The following is a 21,751-nucleotide window of genomic DNA, read 5'->3' as shown; positions in this document are numbered from 1 at the left end:
GGGAATTCCAGAGGCTCCCCTGTGGTGTGAGGGGAGAGCAGAAGAATGCCCAGTGCATCGTAGCCTGTCAACAAATATCAACTGAATGAATGAGTGGTAGATGGAAATCAGAGCCTTGAAGAAATATTAACAAATGTAAAAAGTCTGTTGCACAGGCTGGAAAAGCAAGTATGACATAATTACTGCTTACGGCACCTGATGACCGCCTGCTGCCCAAGCCGTGGGATTGATGCACATTTTTCTTAATGGCACATCTGGTGTCTTACACTGATGCAATTATAGTGCCTCTTAAGCAGATAACTAGTTCCCTTAAATTATGATGTTTAATTATAACCAGAGGGAGACTGCTTTCGAATATACATAGATCTATTTAGCGAGTGTTTATTATATTTTTGTATTAAAAAGACCAGACAAATATGTATGCCTGGTAAGTCCCCCAATATAGGCTTTCTTAGTTCTAGAGAACCCCGTCTCATATCTTATTTTCGTTACAGCCCACTGACAATCTTGGATACTAGGCTGAGCAGATATTCCTTTCCTTTTACAGATGAAGCAACTTAAGATTTGAGAATTCAGTGGTCTTCCCAGAGCTGCATCACTGTAGGTGTTCAACTCCAGGTCTCTGACCTCTTTAATCCGATCCCTTTGCACTAGACAGGGTTGTGTCTGGTCTTCATATCTTGTGTCGGTGCCCATATTGTACAAGTCAGTCTGGGAATGTCCCCAGATTGTGAAAGCCAGAGACGGGATTGCCATTGTTGAGTTCTGATAAGGATGTTTTAGTGTTTCAGCTGATTTAGTACTAGTCCCACAACGTAAATATAGTCAACCTCTATGAGATACAAAATCTATGAAGTGCATTCCAGGACTGTGTATCAAAATGTGAATTTTCTGGAATGATTGTGTGTGTGGTTGGTGTTTTCCCAGATTTTCAGTCAGGGGTTGTTATGATCTGAGTATCTCAAATGTGTCTGATACAGAGCAGATATTTTAGGAAGCTGCTGTTGCTGCTAAGTCGCTTCAGTCATGTCCGACTCTGTGTGACCCCATAGACGGCAGCCCACCAGGCTCCCCCGTCCCTGGGATTCTCCAGGCAAGAACACTGGAGTGGGTTGCCATTGCCTTCTCCAATGCAGGAAAGTGAAAAGTGAAAGGGAAGTCGCTCAGTCGTGTCCGACTCTTAGCGACCGCATAGACTGCAGCCCACCAGGCTCCTCTGTCCATGGGATTTTCCAGGCAAGAGTACTGGAGTGGGGTGCCATTGCCTTCTCCTTTAGGAAGCTAAAACCTGCCATTATGCTTTTTCAGTCCTCTTCTACCTTTTAGCTTTATGATCCCACCATGCCTGCCATGTTGGTCTTGTGCTCCACGGGACGTCGTGTTTCCATATCTTTCCCATGAGTGTGTTTATATTTGCAGTTCCTATCCTAGACTCAGTAAGCTCCAATCTTCTGTGTGGAAGGTGGATTTGTTTATACACACACCAAAGCCCTGATTAGACTCCCCAAGTGGAAGATGCCATAATATGCAATCTCTCCTCCCTTTCTCATTGAGAGTCCTGAAAAATATCAGAGATTGTGTGTGGTGCTCTCTGTGTAATTTTTGCTAATAGTTTTTTATTCTTTTTATGCTCATCATTTTATAAACATCTATAAATTTTCAAATCGTGATACATGATGTAGGTTGATTAACCTGTAATTAACTTTGTAGGTCAGATAGTTTGTTTATTTCTGTTCACACTTTCCTAGAGCTGTAGTTACCAGATAGGATTTCATGGGCAGGATATTTATTTTATTGCAAACTAAAATGGGCTGGCGCTGCTTCTGCTTTGTGTCCGTGGGTCCTGGCGTATGGTAGTCTTTTGCTTCAACGTTTGTCTGCTCCGTGACTTAGATGCATAAATTAAAACTTCTGTGAATATATATGTGGCTTTGGAAACCAGAGTAGAACTTATTTAATTTAATTTATTTATTTGAACATTGAGGAAAACTTTTATTTATTTATGTATTTTTTTAAATTTAAATTTATTTATTTTAATTGGAGGCTAATTACTTTACAATATTGTATTGGTTCTGCCACACATCACCATGAATCTGCCACTGGCATACACGTGTTCCCCATCCTGAACCCCTCTCCCACCTCCCTCCCGGTACCATCCCTCCGGGTCATCCCAGTGTACCAGCTCCAAGCATTCTGGTATCGAACCTGGACTGGCGATTCGTTTCTTATATGATATTATACATGTTTCCATGACATTCCCCCAAATCATCCCACCCTCTCCTTCTCCCACAGAGTCCAAAAGACTGTTCTATACATCTGTGTCTCTTTTGCTGTCTCGCATACACTTTGGAAACCAGAGTAGAACTTACTTTAATCGATAGGATTTATGTGAATTAAAAAATATATTTTGTTCATAAGCTTATAGGATTGAATAATTTTAGTGGCTCTACTCAGGAGTTATAAAACATTGGTAAACTCTAGAAAAGAGAAAGACTTCTGAACCCTACATAGTAGAAGGACTTGTTCAAAGATATTTGCTCCTAGATTATTGTCCCCACCACAGGTTTAATATTTTGCTTAATGTTTAAGGCTGTGTCTTGGTGTAGCAGCAAGTGATGTAGGTTAAAAATAGCTTATAAAAGTCGGAAGTATTTTTCGGTCTCATTCAGTGGTGAAATTTTTTAGTTAATGACCTCTTTAAAAAAATTTTTTTTATTGGAGTATAGTTGATTTACAATGTTATGTTATTTTCTGCTGTACAGCAAAGTGAATCAGCCATATGTATGCATATATCCCCTCTTTTTTGGATTTCCTTCCCAGAGATGATTGGGAATACAGTGGAATAAACAGGAGACATAGATCTGGATTTTGTTTACCAGATATTTATTTAAAGTAGCAGATCTCAGCTCTGGCTTTGAATGGTTATAGGATCCCTTTGGAATCTTTAGAAGAGATGGCTGCTTGAGCTCAGCCCCAGAATTTTAATTGTTCTGAGGAAGGCCTTGAACACAGCTAGCTATGTGGGTGAATGGGGAGAGAGAGGAAGAGACTTACAGACGTCACTGAGCCCCAGTAATACCAGTGCCCCTCATTCCGGCCTAGCCACATTCATCTCTTTACCCTCAGAGGTGTTATTAGGTAACTGTTATCTTATTTTTTCTCATAGTTTTACCACCCATGTATTGGTATATAATATAAGGTTTAGTTTTCACTTTTTAAAAAACTTCATATTAATTAAAACTTATTTGTGTATTCTTTTGTGACTTCCCCCCTCAGCATTATATTTCTTAGTTTCTTCTCTATTAGCATGCAATTCATTTTTATTGTTAGAATATTAGTGTTTGATTATACTGTAATGACTGAGCGACTTCACTTTCACTTTTCACTTTCATGCACTGGAGAAGGAAATGGCAACCCGCTCCAGTGTTCTTGCCTGGAGAATCCCAGGGATGGGGGAACCTGGTGGGCTGTTGTCTATGGGGTCGCACAGAGTCAGACACAACTGAAGTGACTTAGCAGCAGCAGCATACTGTAACTTATCCTATTATGGATGGACATTAAAATCATTTCTATTTTTGATCATTTACATTTTTATGCATGCTTCCTGGTGCATACAAAGCACAGTCCTCACTGGGGTTTAAACATAGGAGTGGAATCACTTAGCCATATGATATTAGTGTCTTCAAATTTATTAGATTATGCCACTGTGTTTCCCAAAGTGGGTGTGCCAATTCACATTTCCTCTAGCAGTGCACGTGAGTTCCTAAGCGCATGATAATTTATTTTTCATTCTTCCAACCTGAATTTCCTGCTACCTTAGAAGCACAGTCAGACCTCGTGTGATCATGGCCCCGAGTTTGGAGTGAACAGTCTACAAAAGCACCCTCCTTTAGTAACAAGCAAACTGGTCACCTGTGCTCTTGTGCCTCGGGTGCTCTGGTGTGTGATCTGTGTTGCAGATCTGTTATCTGTAATCTGTGCTGTATTTCATAGATCCCTGATCTCCAAAAAGCCAAAGCAAGGATGAATCTTCCTAGGACCTTGGGTCTTTGATGTGAGAGGCTCATTTGCCAGGAAGAGAAACTGAGGTGTGGCAGAGAGGCAAGGGTGGGCTTCATGCCTCTCGCCTTGTCTGGGGCAGATGTGCCCCCCTTTATGCCGTGATGGGACTGTTGATTGAATGTCACAGCCTGCTGTTCATTTTGTGTCTGAGTGATCTTGCTCCCAGGATGTTACAGGTCACATCTTTTAATGTTTTCCATTAGAGCAATTATTAGTAATTCTGCTTTAGTTGTATTAGATCAAATAACTCTGGGCACCAACTAAACAGGAAAAGACAAATTTATCTGGTTAAAAAAAAAACAGCCCTTCATTTTAATTAAACTCTCCCATGTCTGCCAAATTGCAGAACCTCTTTCCACAGCTTGTTTTCCTGACCCCTGTTAAGAATCTGAAACTCTGTAACAAGCAGAATTATTTATATATGTCATGATGTTTCCTATTTCAAGCTCTTTGCTTGATTCTGGGCTCTGAACATCTATATTCACTGCGAAAGCTTGTTCTGAACACATTTTGGGCAGCGTTTGGTTTCCTTCAAACATCAGAAGTGCTTCTCTCCCCCTGCCTTCCCGCTTTCCCAGGAAGCAGGTGGATCCAGAGGGACACAGTGGCTACAGTGAGCGCCCAGTCCTGCAGATCTGCTGAGCACAGCGTGCGGGAGTGAGACGTCCTGGGACCCTTTGCCGCAATGCTTACACCGGCACACACCTCTTCTCGAGCAACAACATGCAGAGAAACTGTCTGGGACTAAATGTTACTTGGGTGCGTGCGCATTTGGGACAGTTTCTGGACGAAAGATACAGAGACCAAAAAACCCAACTGCCACTTTGAAGAGGCTGGAGCAAAAGCAGAATACTGCGCCTGCCTCCTGCACTCAACGCCGGCTGAGGGGTGGGCAGACCGCCTAAGCCACCCATCCAGCTATCCTCTGAACACATCCCCACCCTCGCCCCGTATAAGGAACAAGCTCTACCCCGCTCAGGAAAGGAGCAAGCAAGGGAACCTGTTGTTTATTCTCGCTCCCCTCTGCTGGCAGCAGGGGCCCCAGAAAAGCCTTGCCTGAATTTCTTGTCTGACTTTTAGTCAATTTCTATTGATTGGGGGAGGCCAGGAGCTTTGGCTGGTAACAGATAGAGCTGGAAAGGAGAGAACAGGGGGCTGGTCTAATGAACAGGCCTGGCAGATTCTGCTGGTGGAGGAAGCAGGTTCTCTCCACACTCACACCTCAGTCAGGTTGGGTACAGTGAACTACAGGCAGGTTTGAGGGTATTTTAGGGCCTTGCTCCAGGCAGCACCATTTAAATGGTTGACACCACACTGCCTTTATCAGTGCTACGATTTTAACAGGGAACACGAAAATTTTAGATGTCCCTTTTGGTCATATTTTTCTTGGAAAAAAAAAATTGTATCCCATATAAGCATGGGCATTTCTCACCAGGTTCAGACCGTGAGCTGTGACTGAGCGATCCCGTCCGAGTGTGGCTGCCTATCGCTGCATGCTGACTGGCACCCTGGGCAGTGTACTTGTGTGTGTGTGTGTGTGTGTGTGTTTATGTGTATGTGTTGTCACCTGATCCTGACAAGTCTCTTCCTGATTATTATTAAGAAGGAAAAAAAGTGTCAATGTTACCAAACGTGCCTTGTTGGGAATCAGTTAAGAGTAAAGAAACCTTACTTTCTAATTAAGTGGGTTTAAAAATCAAAAAGTTAAAGGATAAAATAAAGATAAGTTCTCTGGTAGTCTTTGAAAGACAGCAAGTATATTAAGCTTGGCTGGTGGGCGTGCGCTGCTTTGTCTGTTTACAGATGTTTCAGATCTCATTTTACTTGGAGTGGGAGGGAGGGTCTGTGCTGTGTCACACAGATACACGTACAGTGAAGTTTGTGATGTTGGCACATTGGAACTATAAGGCTTTATGCTCACTGATCTACATGTAGAAATAGTGTAAACCAATTAAAAATGGAAGCTAAACCGTTTTCTTTTGCAGCCATGTGCAGTGGAGTATTCCCTTCTGATTGTTTCACGTTAGAGTCTTGTTGGATGCTGGCTTCAGCAGCACAGCCTGCTGGTAAGGCCCGGCTGGGTTTAGGGCCCAAGGAGGGAGACCCCCCCGCCACCCCGCAGTGGGCCTTAGCATCAACCTGAAGAGGGAAGACATGGTTGGAATTTACTGAGAACTGGAAGTTTGCTTTAGTGAGGGTTTTCAAATGCAGAGGAGGAGTGATGGCAGGGGGGGTGGCAGGAAAGGGAGTTTGATTAGGATTGGATCAAGATCGTGGTAGAGTGGTTAAATATTGGTTTCAGGGCTTAAACTGTCAATGCTTTCTAATAAAGCATTGACATGCCTTGAAGGAAGGTCGTATGATGAATATTAAATCTTTGCCTAAGCGGGAGTCTTTCAGGACTAGTGAGGTTATGCTAATGAAGACAATGGAGTAGCAAAATCATGTTGGTGTAGACAGTAAGCTGGGTGGAGAAATCCGTAGGTTTTGTGTTCAGTGCCCCAGCTGTGTGGGAGTATGTAGTTCGGGTTCATAGATTTTAGTCAAGAGGTATTGATATCAGAGGAAGAACTAAGAATGATAGATGCTTCAAAGAGCATGTGTAGCCATGTATTAAAAGCTGACTGTCATGGGTACTCATCAGGGAAAGAGCCATTGGTCATTTATTCATTCAACAAATATTTATAGAGCATATAACTCGCCAGGCACTGTGCTAGGATTAAAGAGAGATAAGGTCCTGTCCTCTGGGACTTTCCACTCCAGGGTGAGGCAGCATCCTCTGGATCTCTTTCAGATTACAAACAGTCAGTAATATTGCTTAACTGGAGGGTATGTGCAACTCAGATCCTTACTGCATACTTGTTCTGACAGATCTTGAATGTTAGCATTTTTGTGTTCAGTTTGTTTTAAGGTGTGTCTTGATGCCTATGGAGTTCATAGGCTTAGCTTTTCTAAATATAAGCAAGTATATTCTTTTACATGTTTCCAGTGTAATGTTTATCATGGGCCAGCTGTGTTCCAGGTACTGAGTTGTAGTAGAAATACGGTATACAAACTCTATACAAATTAGATGATTTAAACATATACAAATGATTGAGATTTTTAACAGTCACTTGTCATTCAACTCAATAAATACTGAATGACTTCAGCAGGCTCCTCTGTCCATGAGATTTTTCAGGCAAGAATATAGGAGTGGATTGCCGTTTCCTTCTACAGGGGACCTTCCTGGCTCAGGGATTGAACCCTGGTCTCCTGCATTGCAGGAGGATTTTTTTTTTAATCACTCTTTAGTTCTTCAGTTTTTGTCATAACGGTGGTATTATCTGCATATCTGAGGTTATTGATATTTCTCCCAGCAATCTTGATTCCAGCTTGTGCTTCATCCAGCCCAGCATTTTCAGGATGTACTCTGCATATAAGTTAAATAAGCAGGGTGGCAATATACAGCTTTGACGTACTCCTTTCCCTATTTGGAACCAGTCTGTTGTTCTATGTCCAGTTCTAATTGTTGCTTCCTGACCTGCATACAGGTTTCTCAAGAGGCAGGTCAGGTGGTCTGGTATTTCCATCTCTTGAAGAATTTTCCACAGTTTCTTGTGATCCACACAGTCAAAGGCTAGTCAATAAAGCAGAAATAGATGTTTTTCTGGAACTCTCTTGCTTTTTTGATGATCCAACGGATGTTGGCAATTTGATCTCTGGTTCCTCTGCCTTTTCTAAAACCAGCTTGAACATCTGGAAGTTCACAGTTCATGTATTGTTGAAGCCTGGCTTGGAGAATTTTGAGCATTACTTAAAAACATTACTGCCCTTATGGCAGAAAGCAAAGAAGAACTAAAGAGCCTCTTGATGAAAATGAAAGAAGAGAGTGAAAAAGTTGGCTTAAAGCTCAACATTCAGGAAACATAAGATCATGGCATCCAGTCCCATCACTTCATGGCAAATAGATGGGGAAACAGTGGAAACAGTGAGAAACTTTATTTTTGGGGGCTCTAAAATTACTGCAGATGGTGACTGCAGCCATGAAATTAAAAGACTCTTACTCCTTGGAAGGAAAGTTATGACCAACCTAGACAGCATATTAAAAAGCAGAGACATTACTTTGCCAACAAAAGTCTGTCTAGTCAAGGCTATGATTTTTCCAGTAGTCATGTATGGATGTGAGAGTTGGACTGTAAAGAAAGCTGAGCGCCGAAGAATTGATGCTTTTAAACTGTGGTGTTGGAGAAGACTCTTGAGAGTCCCTTGGACTGCAAGGAGATCCAACCAGTCCATCCTAAAGGAGATCAGTCCTGGGTGTTCATTGGAAGGACTGATGTTGAAGCTGAAAGTCCAATACTTTGGCCACCTGATATGAAGAGGTGACTCATTTGAAAAGACCCTGATGCTGGGAAAGATTGAGGGCAGGAGGAGAAGGGGATGACAGAGGATGAGATGGTTGGATGGCATCACTGACTCGATGGACATGAATTTGAGTAAACTCCAGGAGTTGGGGATGGACAGGGAGGCCTGGCATGCTGCGGTTCATGGGTTTGCAAAGAGTCTGACACGACTGAGCGACTGAACTGAACTGAGCCACCTTGGAAGCCCATATACTATGCTAAATGTTAGCAATAAAAACTTCCAGGATCCCCTCAGCCTATAAGAGGACACAGTCAGGAAACACCATAAGACACACTGGCAAACACCAATAGTGAAAACCCAGACATAGACCAGGCAAGAACCCCCATGTCAAGGGGCATGTGAAGAGGCACAAGTCAAGCTTTTTAAAGAAAGTACTGGTGGACAAAAGAGCTGTGGGCTACAGTCCATGGGGTCTCAGAATCAGACACTATTGAGCACACCTGAGTGCACACACACATATACACACAAACACACACACAGGTATATGTAGCTTTGGCAACACTGAAGTAATCCCCAGAATCTAATAGGTGGGTAAAAGTACCTCCGTGAAGTCTGAGAGAGGCCATGGACTTAGATTCCATTTCTGCCTCAGCTGCTGAGTGGGGAGGAGCACCTCTGAGGACAAAGGGTGGAAATGAAGGCTCCTTGACACTCATGGCCCCTATTAGCCTGTCCTGCTAGGGTAGCAGCATCTCCTTAGAGAACACCTTAGGAAATTGATGATGTCTATTTCCAAAAGATGGTGCTCTCCTAGCACTTGTTTTCCCCAGATGACTTCAGTGAACATGAGTGCACCGTGGTGGATAGAACAACGTTGTACCAGTGATGAGCAAGGCCGGCTCCAGTGCCTGCCTGACCTGGCACAAGTCACTGACCTTTCCACATCTGCAAAACGAGGTGTTTGGATCAGATGTTTTTGATCATTCCTGCTAGCTCTTCCATGCTTACTATTACTGTTCTTACTCTGACAATCTCTTGGAGAAAATACATAAGATAAACTTTTTAAATGGAGGAACTTTTAATAATGTCATATGTTTTTCCTTTTCAGTTTCTCTGCATAGGGAGTCTCTTCTGCACCTGGCTATGAGATGGGGCCTTGCTAAGCTTTCCCAGCTCCTCCTGTGTCTCCCTGGGGGAGCCCAGGCCCTGACTTTACCCAACGAGGAGGGTGCCACGCCATTAGACTTGGCTTTACATGGTGGACATTCCAAGCTGGTTGAAGACATCACAAAGTGAGTTTGGCTGCTTGATAGATTCTCTCTCAGTTTACTTCTATAAAGTCTTCCAAGCATTATGTAAAAATTAAAGATGACCAAACCACAAGCTAACATTTGGTTTATAGTTTACCATCAGTTTCCATGTATAAAGTATAGATATACATGTCATATATAAACAGATATAGCGTGATAGTTGGTATTCACACTTCATGGGGAAGAGGGAGTCACGAAAAGTCTCTTAAAGGGCTCCATGGTGGGGGACGTGGCTACAGTAAGAAAAACTATTTTGGGAAACACTAGCCTAACCCTGACTTAGCTTTCATTAGTTTAAAGCTTTCATTAGCCTTTCTTCAGAGAGGCCTTCCTAGTCTGATCTTTTATGATTATGACTAAAGTGTTAATCGTGACTATAATGATCACTAATTTATACTATATATCATAATTTATGATTTTATATATAATCATCATCATTTATTTCATATGTTTCCATTCTAAATCATTTGGGGACTGAAACTTATTTCTATTTTACCTGCTGTGTTCAGCATATACATTCATTGAAGGACAATAAGTTTTTGTTGAATCAATGAATAACAAACCCCAAGATACTATGTAGCCAATGGGCTGGTTAGTAGGATCTGGAAATAATGGAAGTGAAATAATTTTTCAAATGTAAAGTTCTCTATGTTGAAGATGATACCGACACTTTCAGTGTCTGTTACTTAGAATGGTTCAGATTGGTCATTTTTATTAGTGTTTACTTACGATTAGAGGAATCCTATACAATGATTTTCTTGACTTATGTGGTAATAAATGGGAAGCAGCAATGAGCATTGCAAAGTATTACTTAAATATTATCAGTGTTATTACATGGATTGTTTTCATGGACTGGTTCTTTTCATTTGGCCCATGGAACTCATTGTAATTAATTTATGGTTGTATGACACCTGAGTAGATGTTGAAGTCACAACTTTCTATTTTTGTTCTCACTTGGTCAAATGAACACCAAGTAAGGAAAGAGCCCATTCTAATGGAGTTGCCCTTGTCTTTGCTGTACTGTGACCACGCTTTCTTTACCTGGAAAGGGCGAGGCGGGACCACTCCCTTGACTTTGTCATTGTGGATAGTTCAGGGTTACACTGAGGACCTGGAGCGCCACTTCTTGTTTGGTAGCTTTGTATCTTTCTGTTGTGTCCAAGACCAGAAGATGATATGTATTTTAAAAGTTTACACATCGTCTATGTCAATAAAAGCAAACAACCTGATCAAAAAATGGGCAGAAGATTTAAGTAGACATTTCTCCAAAGAAAATCTACAGATGTCCAAAAAAGTACATGAAAAGATGCTCAACATCAGTAATTATCAGAGACATGCAAATAAAATGTCCAATGAGGTATCACTTCATACTGGTCAGAATGGCCATTATCACATGTCCACAAACAATGCTGGATAGAGTGTTGAGGAAAAGGAACCTTCCTACACTGTTGGTGGGAATGTAAATTGGTACAACTACTATGGAGAACAGCGTGGAGGTTCCTTAAAAAACTAAAAATAGAGTTAGCGTATGATCTAGCAATTCTATTCCTGGGCACATATCCAGAGAAAAACATAAGTTAAAAAGTATATGCACCTGAGTGTTCATAGCAGCACTGTGTACAGTAGCCAAGATACGGAAGCAACATAAATACCCACTGCCAGAAGAATGGACAAAGAACGTATGGGGTATATTATACGTGTGTGTGTGTGTGTGTGTGTGTGTGTGTGTGTGTGTATAAATGTGTGTATACCCACACACACATACACAATGGAATATTACTCTAACATAAAAAAGAACGAAATGATGCCTTTTGCCACAACATGGATGGACCCAGAGGTTATCATCCTAAGTGAATTAAATCAGACAAAGACAAATATCATCCATATGTGGAATCTAATTTAAAATGATACAAGTGAACTTATTTACAAAGTAGAAACAGATTTACAGATATTGAAAGCAAATTTATGTTTATCAAAGGGGAAACATTGTGGTGAGTGAGAGCTTGGGGTGAATGTATGCATACCATTATATATAAGATAAATGACCAAAGACGACCTACTATATAGCACAATATATTCTGTGATAACCTATAAGAGAAAAGAATCTAAAAAAGAACGAATACATGTATAACTGGATCACTTTGCTATATATGTGAAACTAACACAACGTTGAAAATCAGCTATATGTCAATAAAATTAAAATTAAATGTTTACTCATCTAATAAATTCATGATGGGATTAGAAGTAGACTGTAAGCTAAATTCTGATTATGTGAAGGAGCTTCCATTTTCTAAATTAATTACAAGACTCTTACGGTTTAGGCTGAATTATTCACTTCAGTGGTTTGCTGTTAGCATGGGGAGTTGTTTTCTAGAAGATTCTAAAGTCCCTGCAGGTGATTATGTCAGCAGTGTGGGGAGGTGCCCCAAATCTTAGAGTATGAGTGTTCTTAATGGATCTGTCATTCCATGTGATGGAGACAACATTGATGTGGTTGGAAGTATACTATAATTTTGCAAATATGCAAATGTTCGTTAACAAAGTGATGTAATGGAAGAAGAGGAGAGAGGCATAGAGCTAGTTCTGTGAACGGACGAATTCGGGAGCTCCTGTGGGCTGTGGCAACATGCTGAGGTGGACTGTTACCTGGGACCCCTGTTGATCGACCTATAGACCATCCAGAATATTGAGACACTAACCGAGACGCCTACATAGAGCTAATAATAATGAACGTGCAGTTTTCTCTGACACACACAAAATAAGCTGATACTCAGAATTTAGTTTGAGGATATTGTTCCTTTGCCCATGAGTGATTTCAAGATATCAACATGATCAAATTTACGTATGTTTTCATTTGCATGAGGAAATGATTCACCGCAGTGGACCAGTGTGTTATGAATATCTCGCTTGTTTGTAACATCCAAACCTCACCATGCTCCCTAGAGATCATATCTGTTTTCCACTGTAATCACCTAATAAACCGTCAGCTGCCAGCCAGTTTGTTCTACTATATGTGGTGCCATTAAGGCCAGAGGCATCTTTTCAGATTAAAAGGAGAGTGAAATATTGAGGTAAAGCACTATGTTTACAAGTCAGTACTGTTGCATTAATTATGTAACTCTTTTAAGTATATAATATATGTGAACAGCTTTTCAATTGATGACTTCTCTAGCTGGGAAAACAAAGATGGCTTTATTGGGATGTGTTTATATGGTCTTATGTACCTGTCTTCAGTAGGAAGCAATTGTTCAGCCAGTGGGCTTGTAATAATATCAGGGCTGATGGGATAAAATCAGGGCACTGGGATTGTGGGTTTTGACTTTTGGTGTTTCAGCTTCCAGGGCAGGCGTTCCCCAGGTTTCTCCCGTGTGCAGCTCAGCGAAGATGCCTCTCTGCGGTATATTCACTCATCAGAAACCCTGACCCTGACGCTTAACCACACAGCTGAGCATTTGCTGGAGGCGGATATTAAACTATTCAGAAAATACTTTTGGGATAGAGCCTTTCTCATCAAGGTTTGTGCCCTTTATTATGGTATAAGGTATAATAACTCATGCTCTTTGAGAGTTCAAACGGCAAACTCGTTATCTGGGGAACAGTATTTTTTTTTTTTTTTTGAGAGGTAGCACTTTGTAGTATTTTTTTTTTGAGAGATAGCACTTTGTTTTTTTCTAATGAGACTTGGAGGGACATGGCATTGGAAACTGTTACACCAGTAGAATGAAGATTATTATATAATATTTTGGCAGTAGTCATTTGTATAATATTGTTGCCTTTACTTTTCATGAGCCAGCATCACTGATGTTGAATTTTAGTATTCTAATGTTGGATATTTGCTATTAATTTACTGATTGTATTATAATTCTTATCTAAAGCAGTTGCCTTTAGGGTTATTTTACATGAATAATACCTTCTTCTGGGATTTCTTAAGAACTTACATACAATTAAGCCTTTGTTTCAGTGTACAACTTCCTGAATGGGGCCAGCCACTTGAGACTAGTACTTTTTCAAAGATATTTTTTCCCCCTCCCACCATCACCCAAACATCAGCTTTGAGTGTTGTTATAGCATGCCCACCTTAGGTTTAAAATGCTTTATCTTCATTATTATTATTTTTTTGGTCAAATCTCAAACACTAGTAAGCAGATTTATATATTTTAATTATTATTAAACAGAATGTTCTTTTGAGTAAAAGGGCTTCAGTCAGCTTAGTTGCTAATGCTCACAGGTATAACAGATTTACTTACCAGATTGTGTGACACCCCCTGCAACCTCCCAACCCCCAGTCTTTTCAAGCACATCCATTAATAAGTACCACCGAAAAAAGCACCAGTTTCATTACCAGTTTAGGCTTTACAAAGTGAACAGTCAGTTTAGAAAACTGACACTGTTATCAGTTTTGACTTTTGTAAAATGTTTGCTTTATATAACTAAATGGAAGATTTTAGCCATAAATATTATGTAACAAAGCTGATAACTTACTCCATATAGGGTTTTATTAAACAATTAAAATGAAACATGCTCTTCAGAGGATAAACTACTTCTGTTTGTTGAGTTTAGGGAGTTTCTTTTTTTTTTTTTTTTAATTTATGCTCAGGTGCATCTGACTCACTGTGACCCCATGGACTGTAGCTTGCCAGGCTTCTCTGTCCATGGAATTCTCCAGGCAAGAATACTGGAGTGGGTTGCCATTTCATCCTCCAGGCGGTCTTCCCAATGCAGGGATCAAACCTGCATCTCCTGTGGCTCTTGCAGCCCCTAAATTGGCAGGCGGATTCTTTACCACTGAGCTACCTGGAAAGCCCAAAAGATTTAACCATAAATATTCTATAGCAAAGATTATTGCTTTCTCTGTATAGGGTTTTTTTTTTTTTTTTTCTTTTTTTAAACAATTAAAAATGAAACATGCTCTTCAGAGTATGAAGTACCTTTGTTTGCTGGGTTTAGGAAGTTTCAGTTCAGTTCAGTTCAGTTGTTCAGTCATGTCTGACTCTTTGAGACCCCATAAACTGAGAAGGCAATGGCAACCCACTCTAGTACTCTTGCCTGGAAAATCTCATGGACAGAGGAGCCTGGTAGGCTGCAGTCCATGGGGTCGCTAGGAGTCGGACACGACTGAGCGACTTCACTTTCACTTTTCACTTTCATGTATTGGAGAAGGAAATGGCAACCCACTCCAGTGTTCTTGCCTGGAGAATCCCAGGGACGGGGGAGCCTGGTGGGCTGCCGTCTCTGGGGTCGCACAGAGTCGGACACGACTGAAGCGACTTAGCAGCAGCAGCAGCAGCACACTGCAGCACGCCAGGCCTCCCTGTCCATCACCAACTCCCGGAGCTCACTCAGACTCATGTCCGTTGAGTTGGTGATGCCATCTAACCATCTGATGCTCTGTCGTCCCCTTCTCCTCCTGCCTTCAATCTTTCCCACCATCAGGGTCTTTTCCAATGAATCAGGTCTTCGCATCAGGTGGCCAGAATATTGGAGTTTCAGCTTCTACATCAGTCCTTCCAGTGAACACCCAGGACTGATCTCCTTTAGAATGGACTGGTTGGATCTCCTTGCAGTCCAAGGGACTCTCAAGAGTCTTCTCCAACACCACAGTTCAAAAGCATCAATTCTTCGGCGCTCAGGTTTCTTTATAGTTCAACTCTCACATCCATACATGACGACTGGAAAAACCATAGCCTTGACTAGACGGACCTTTGTTGACAAAGTAATGTCTCTGCTTTTTAATATGCTGTCTAGGTTGGTCATAACTTTCCTTCCAAGGAGTTTAGTGTATAATTTTCTGGCCTACGGCATTTCCTCATTGTACTTAAGGGTACTTTTAAAGATGCAGAAGCCCTCAGCCATTCCCGTGGCTTCTTACCCAGGCCCCAGGGGTGGATGTTCTATCCAGGCAGAGGCTGGGCCTGGCCCGGCAGCCTTGCTCAAGGTGAGCGCCTCTCCCTGCAGCTTCATAGGGGCTGCTGCTGCTGCTAAGTCGCTTCAGTCGTGTCCGACTCTGTGCGACCCCATTGACGGCAGCCCACTGGGCTCCCCCGTCATAGGGGCAGAGCTTAGCAATACCTGCGTCCTCAGAGGGGCACTCAGACTGCAGCAGGACCACCAAACTCCTGCAAAGGCGAGAGCGTGCTCCACGGAAAGCCGGAATTTGGAACATTTCCTTCATTATAAAAACCTCCAACTTCTTAAGTCAGATTTGTAATTTCTCATAACCTATTTGAGATCATTTTTTACTGATGATTTTGGGAGATTTAGGATGAGCAAATCTAGATGCTTTAATAATTGATTATAGTGGATTATGCTATAACAAAGACCAACTGAAGGTTACTTTCTAGTGTATCAGAGATTTTCATTTTATGGAAAACACTTGGTAAAAGAAGAATCCATTGCAGTGGGATGGCCTTGTGTTCCAAGTATCAGCATCCCTTTTTTTAATCCTTCCTGCCCTGACCTGTTGGTTGGGTGGTGCATAGGGAGACTGGGAAGGGAATGAGGCTGAGGTTCTTCCAGAAATTGTGATGTCATAACTTACAGTAAGAAGTATATTTGGTCTCAGTCCATGGTTCTTGGCTCATAGCTCTCCAGACCTTTGGGATTTCCTAAATGTTGAGCAGATAAATGTGTGTGTGGTTTTCTTTTTTGTTGTTGTTGTTATGTTAATCTGGCGACTTTATGAAAGCACTTAAGGATAGGGGCTAGTTACCAGGAGACCCACCCACTTTCAGTCCTACCTCCTTGACCTTCAGGGAGGGGAGATGACCTGTAGGTATAGTTTTATCACCCAAGGACAAAGACTTTGTCTAGCCGGGAGCCCGGTGGGCTGCCATCTATGGGGTCACACAGAGTCGGATACGACTGAAGCGACTTAGCAGCAGCAGCAGCATGCCTTCTTAATAAAGCAAGCCTTCATTAAAACCCCAGAGGACTGGATTCGGAGATCTTTCCAGTTGGGGAATTGGTTGGAAGTGCTGGGTGACTGGCCTGCCTGGAGCGGCACAGAAGCTCTGTGCCCTTTCCTCAAACCCTGCCCTGTACATCTCTTCCATCTGGTTATTCCTGAGTTATATTCTCTCATATATATAGCTATATTATTAGAGTTACCATGTATTTATCAATAACCTCAGATATGCAGATGACACCACCCTTATGGCAGAAAGTGAAGAAGAACTAAAGAGTCTCTTGATGAAAGTGAAAGAGGAGAGTGAAAAAGTTGGCTTAAAGCTCAACATTCAGAAAACTAAGATCATGGCATCTGGTCCCATCACTTCATGGCAAATAGATAGGGAAACAGTGGTTGACTTTATTTTTCTGGGCTCCAGAATCACTGCAGATGGTGACTGCAGCCATGAAATTAAAAGACACTTGCTCCTTGGAAGGAAAGTCATGACCAACCTAGATAGCATATTTAAAAGCAAAGACATTACTTTGTCAACAAAGGTCCGTCTAGTCAAGGCTATGGTTTTTCCAGTGGTCATGTATGGATATGAGAGTTGGACTATAAAGAAAGCTGAGTGCCGAAGAATTGATGCTTTTGAACTGTGGTGTTGGAGAAGACTCTTGCGAGTCCCTTGGACTGCAAGGAGATCAGTCCTGGGTGTTCATTGGAAGGACTGATGTTGAAGCTGAAAGTCCAATCCTTTGACTACCTGATGCGAAGAGCTGACTCATTTGAAAAGACCTGGATGCTGGGAAAGATTGAGGGCAGGAGGAGAAGGGAATGACAGAGGATGAGATGGTTGGATGGCATCACCGACTCAATGGACATGGGTTTGGGTGGACTCCAGGAGTTGGTGATGGACAGGGAGGCCTGGTGTGCTGCAGTTCATGGGGTCTCAAAGAGTTGGACATGACTGAGTGACTGAACTGAACTGAGCTGATAATAAACCTGGAAGCTAGTAAGTAAAATGTTTCTATGTCTGTGAGCTGCTCTAGTGAATTAATTGAACACAAGGAGGGGGTTGTGGGAACATCTCATTTATAGCCAGTTGGACGAGTCCAGGTAAATGTAAGCAGGTAGTGATCATCATATAGGCTGTCCACACTAAAGTTTTACAGTTCAGGTTAACATGTAAAATTATATATAGTGTAATGAAATATTTATTTATTAAATCTTAGACGTCTAAAAGTCTATTTTTATGTAATAGCTATAGACAGTGACTTTGCTTTGAGAGACTCATTTGTTCTCGAGGCAGCTTCCGGGTCTGGGTTCAGGCATTGCTCAGTTATCTGCAGCCTTCTAGCGTGACGACAATAAAACCTGCTGCAGAAACTGGAGTTTGCTCTACAGGATAGAAGACCTGTGCCGGTGATGGTGATCCCATTCAGAAGCAGTCCTTGTTCTGAGTTGTAACAGATTCATGTTATTACATGATATTATAGCTGGCACTGGTAGGCTGATCATTTGTAATAAATATTAAATGCTGAAAATGACAGGTTTGTGTTACATATCCAAAGTGTAAAGGTAGTTATTAGGAAATTAAGCAGTAGGCAAAATATTAGCTATATCTTTAATCATGTTTTTGTTCTTTCCGCATAACAAAGCTTTTTATGTTAATCGAATACTGATAATTTAGTTTTAGAACTTGGCTAAAATTAATGTATAAGATGGCTGGGAAATATAAGTGTTCTGAAGTTGTATCCAAAATTACGGGAATAAAAATTAAGTTTTAATCAGATCAGATCAGTCACTCAGTCATGTCCGACTCTTTGCGACCCCATGAATCACAGCACGCCAGGCCTCCCTGTCCATCACCAACTCCCGGAGTTCACTGAGACTCATGTCCATCGAGTCAGTGATGCCATCCAGCCATCTCATCCTCTGTCGTCCGTTTTTCCTCTTGCCCCCAACCCCTCCCAGCATCAGAGTCTTTTCCAATGAGTCAACTCTTTGCATGAGGTGGCCAAAGGACTGGAGTTTCAGCTTTAGCATCATTCCTTCCAAAGAAATCCCAGGGCTGATCTCCTTCAGAATGGACTGGTTGGATCTCCTTGCAGTCCAAGGGACTCTCAAGAGTCTTCTCCAACATCACAGTTCAAAAGCATCAATTCTCCGACGCTCAGTTTCCTTCACAGTCCAACTCTCACATCCATACATGACCACAGGAAAAACTATAGCCTTGACTAGACGAACCTTTGTTGGCAAAGTAATGTCTCTGCTTTTGAATATGCTATCTGCTGCTGCTAAGTCGCTTCAATCGTGTCCGACTCTGTGTGACCCTATAGACGGTGGCCCACCAGGCTCCCCCGTCCCTGGGATTCTCCAGGCAAGAACACTGGAGTGGGTTGCCATTTCCTTCTCTAATGCATGAAAGTGAAAAGTGAAAGGAAAGTCGCTCAGTCGTGTCCAACTCTTCACGACCCCATGGACTGCAGCCTACCAGGCTTCTCCATCCATGGGATTTTCCAGGCAAGAGTACTGGAGTGGGGTGCCATTGCCTTCTCTGGAATATGCTATCTAGGTTGGTCATAACTTTCACCCCATTTAAAAAAGAAGTATTTCCTTATTTTGTAATAAGAAACCAGCATTGCCTGATGTCATTTTGCATAGACTTGCCAGTTGCCTTTGAGACTAGGGTTTGGGGGTTAAGGCTGACCCCCAGGTAAACACGTGGAGTCAGGGGCCATCTTCAGCCTTGAACCTGTGTGGTCAGTCCTCTTTAACCCCAGGTACTCATCCTGTGAGGCTCCCCTGGTGACCCAGATGGTAAGGAATCTGCCTGCAATGAGGGAGACCTGGGTTCAGCTGGGAGGATCCCCTGAAGGAGGGAATGGCTATCCAGTCCAGTACTTGTGCCTGGATAATCCTATGGACAGAGGAGCCTGGCGGGCTACATTCCATGGGGTTGCAAACAGCAGGACACAATTTTGCAACTAACGCTTTCCCTCATCCTGTCGTTTCCTTAGTACCTCCCCAGACATACCTGCTCTGGTCCATCCGTTCATTCCATCATGGGCCCTAAGAGTGAGTACGGTGTCCTGGGAGTCAGGCTAGGGACAGGTAATAGCCACAGAGCCTGGGTGACTGGGGCCTGCTTGTTCCCTGCCTCTTTGTGATTTGGTCAATTATGTATATTTTCCTGTTCTTTTTGCTCTGGCCTCAAAAAGATGCTTTGACATAGTCATGAATAAGCACTTGATGCGCTGAGCTGAAAAGCATGCCCAGGGCGGAGGGTGGGGAGATGGTTTAGGGGTCTCTGTCGGTTGGAGGGTTGCCCGCCCCAGTTCGCCCATGTATTTGTTTTGGAACATGTGCTGTTGCAGGCTTGGATAGTTTTTGACACATCAACGCATAATTCTGTCTCTTCACATTTTCATTGACTGTGTGGAATCCATTCGAAAAGGAAGTACAGAGGGCTGTAAGGGTAGCCTCATTCTATCTACGGCCTATGACCCAGTCTTGGCCAGGAGCAGCCTGATCCTGCCTGTGCCAACATGCAAGCCTTGGCTTATGCTCATCCTGGGTCCTCCGTGTATCAGTGGTCCTCTGTGTATTAGTGTTTCCCCCTGCTCTCCAGGCCCCTGATCCCTGTGTCTTAGGGTGTGGATGGGAGTCTAGGCAGGCAGATGCATAAAGCAGCAGCCCTTCGTACTGATTTCAAGCTTTGCTCTTCTCTGTCCCCCTTTTGGTTCATGTCTCATGCTCCTGAGAACCTTCTGGTGTTGTGATCAGGGAAGTAGTGAGAACCACTAGCGGAGACAGTTTTGGCCCTTGTCTCCGGTTCCTTCCAGCATCTCTTGCGTCAGGCAGGCTGCTGTTTCATGTTCCCCGATGCCCCATCTGCCCCCACCTCCCCTGGCTTTGCCTCTGGCTGTTTCACCTCTCAGATCCTTGATTGTGATCTGCATCTCTTGCTGCATATCTGAAGCCTCAAACAGCTTTCAGTGATTTTTTTTTCCCTGCCTTTCTTAGGCTCTTGAAGAGCAAGAAGGCACGTCAGAGGAGAAACCAGATATGCCCTCCAGCGCTGCAGAAACTGAAGAAGGTATGCATGCTCCTTCCCCACCCGGGGAACTCAGAAAGTGCTCAGCATTCTCTAGTCAATTGCGAGTTGAAGTGTGTGGAGAAGGAGAGCAGGAGCCGATGGACTCGGAGGCGAGAGTAGGGTGCTCTGGGGCAGCAGGGCCCAGAGTTCCTCCAGCAGCACTGACCAAAGGTACTGTGTGTTTCCACTTTTGACTCAGTTAGCATTTACTGGTTTCCTCCCACAGTGCTTGGGGACCTCTCCTGACATGCAGAGGGCGTTCCCCTCATTACCAAGGTCAGTCTGTTCCATTCAGTCCTCCGTCACTCTCCCGTTCTCCAGCTCGTTCCACCTCTGTGGAGCCTCTGCTCTGTGCTGGGCAAGTGGGTCCTAGAGGATGGAGGTTGTGAGGGTGTCCTGATTGCCGTGGGGTCTGGGGAGTTCCGCTGCTGTGCAGAGGTGAGTGATGAGGGGTGCTGAGTGTCTTCAGAGTCCAGGTGGCCCCACCAACCCAGGCTGTCCTGCACGGTGGTTCACGTTGCTGATGACGCTTCAGAGGCTGAATATCCAAATCTGCTCGAGGTGGGTGTCCACAGCAAGAGGTGTGTGTTTGAAAATGCATCCTCAATACCCTGTTCCGCATCATAACGGGGAGTCGAGTTGATGGCACACTTGCATGTAACATCCAGCTTGTTTGTAGAATATGATACTTTCTTGTTTTCTCCAACTTGGCACCTTATTAGGGCATGTGATCTCTACTTCAGTTTAGGTTCTTTCCCCTTTAACACATACAAGTAGATCTGATCTGTTGGCAAGTCCTAGTGACAAGTCCAGTTTAAAAAAAAAATCTCTTTTTTAAGTTATGAAAGTATGATAATCCATTTACAGGAGACTTGGAACAAACAGAATACGGTTATATATGGTTCCATTATATATTACAATTGTTTTTTTAAGTAGATAAATTAAGATTTTTAGTTGGAGTTTCAATATCAAGCTCTCAAAAATTAATAGAATGACTATACAGAGAAGTAGAAGGATATAGTAGACCTGAAAAGCACTATAAACCAA

The 21,751-nt window shown here is 42.7% G+C and overlaps 1 protein-coding gene across 7 annotated transcripts in view; it reads left to right on the top strand.

Moving 5' to 3' along the window:
- The window catches only part of ARHGEF28 (Rho guanine nucleotide exchange factor 28), a 346,823-nt gene that overhangs the window by 156,616 nt on the left and 168,456 nt on the right, over nt 1-21,751 (top strand). For all 7 annotated transcript variants that reach the window (XM_055554799.1, XM_055554792.1, XM_055554797.1 and 4 more), the window contains exons 5-7: nt 9,515-9,698; nt 13,051-13,231; nt 20,632-20,704. In XM_055554799.1, the coding sequence (XP_055410774.1) occupies nt 9,515-9,698; nt 13,051-13,231; nt 20,632-20,704 (438 nt within the window). The remainder of the gene's footprint in view (nt 1-9,514; nt 9,699-13,050; nt 13,232-20,631; nt 20,705-21,751) is intronic.

Source organism: Bubalus kerabau, chromosome 18, assembly GCF_029407905.1.
Source record: "Bubalus kerabau isolate K-KA32 ecotype Philippines breed swamp buffalo chromosome 18, PCC_UOA_SB_1v2, whole genome shotgun sequence".
Classification (NCBI taxonomy): Eukaryota; Metazoa; Chordata; class Mammalia; order Artiodactyla; family Bovidae; genus Bubalus; species Bubalus kerabau.
The sequence above is the reverse complement of the archived record's forward strand: the minus strand, read 5'-3'. Positions and strand labels throughout refer to the sequence as shown.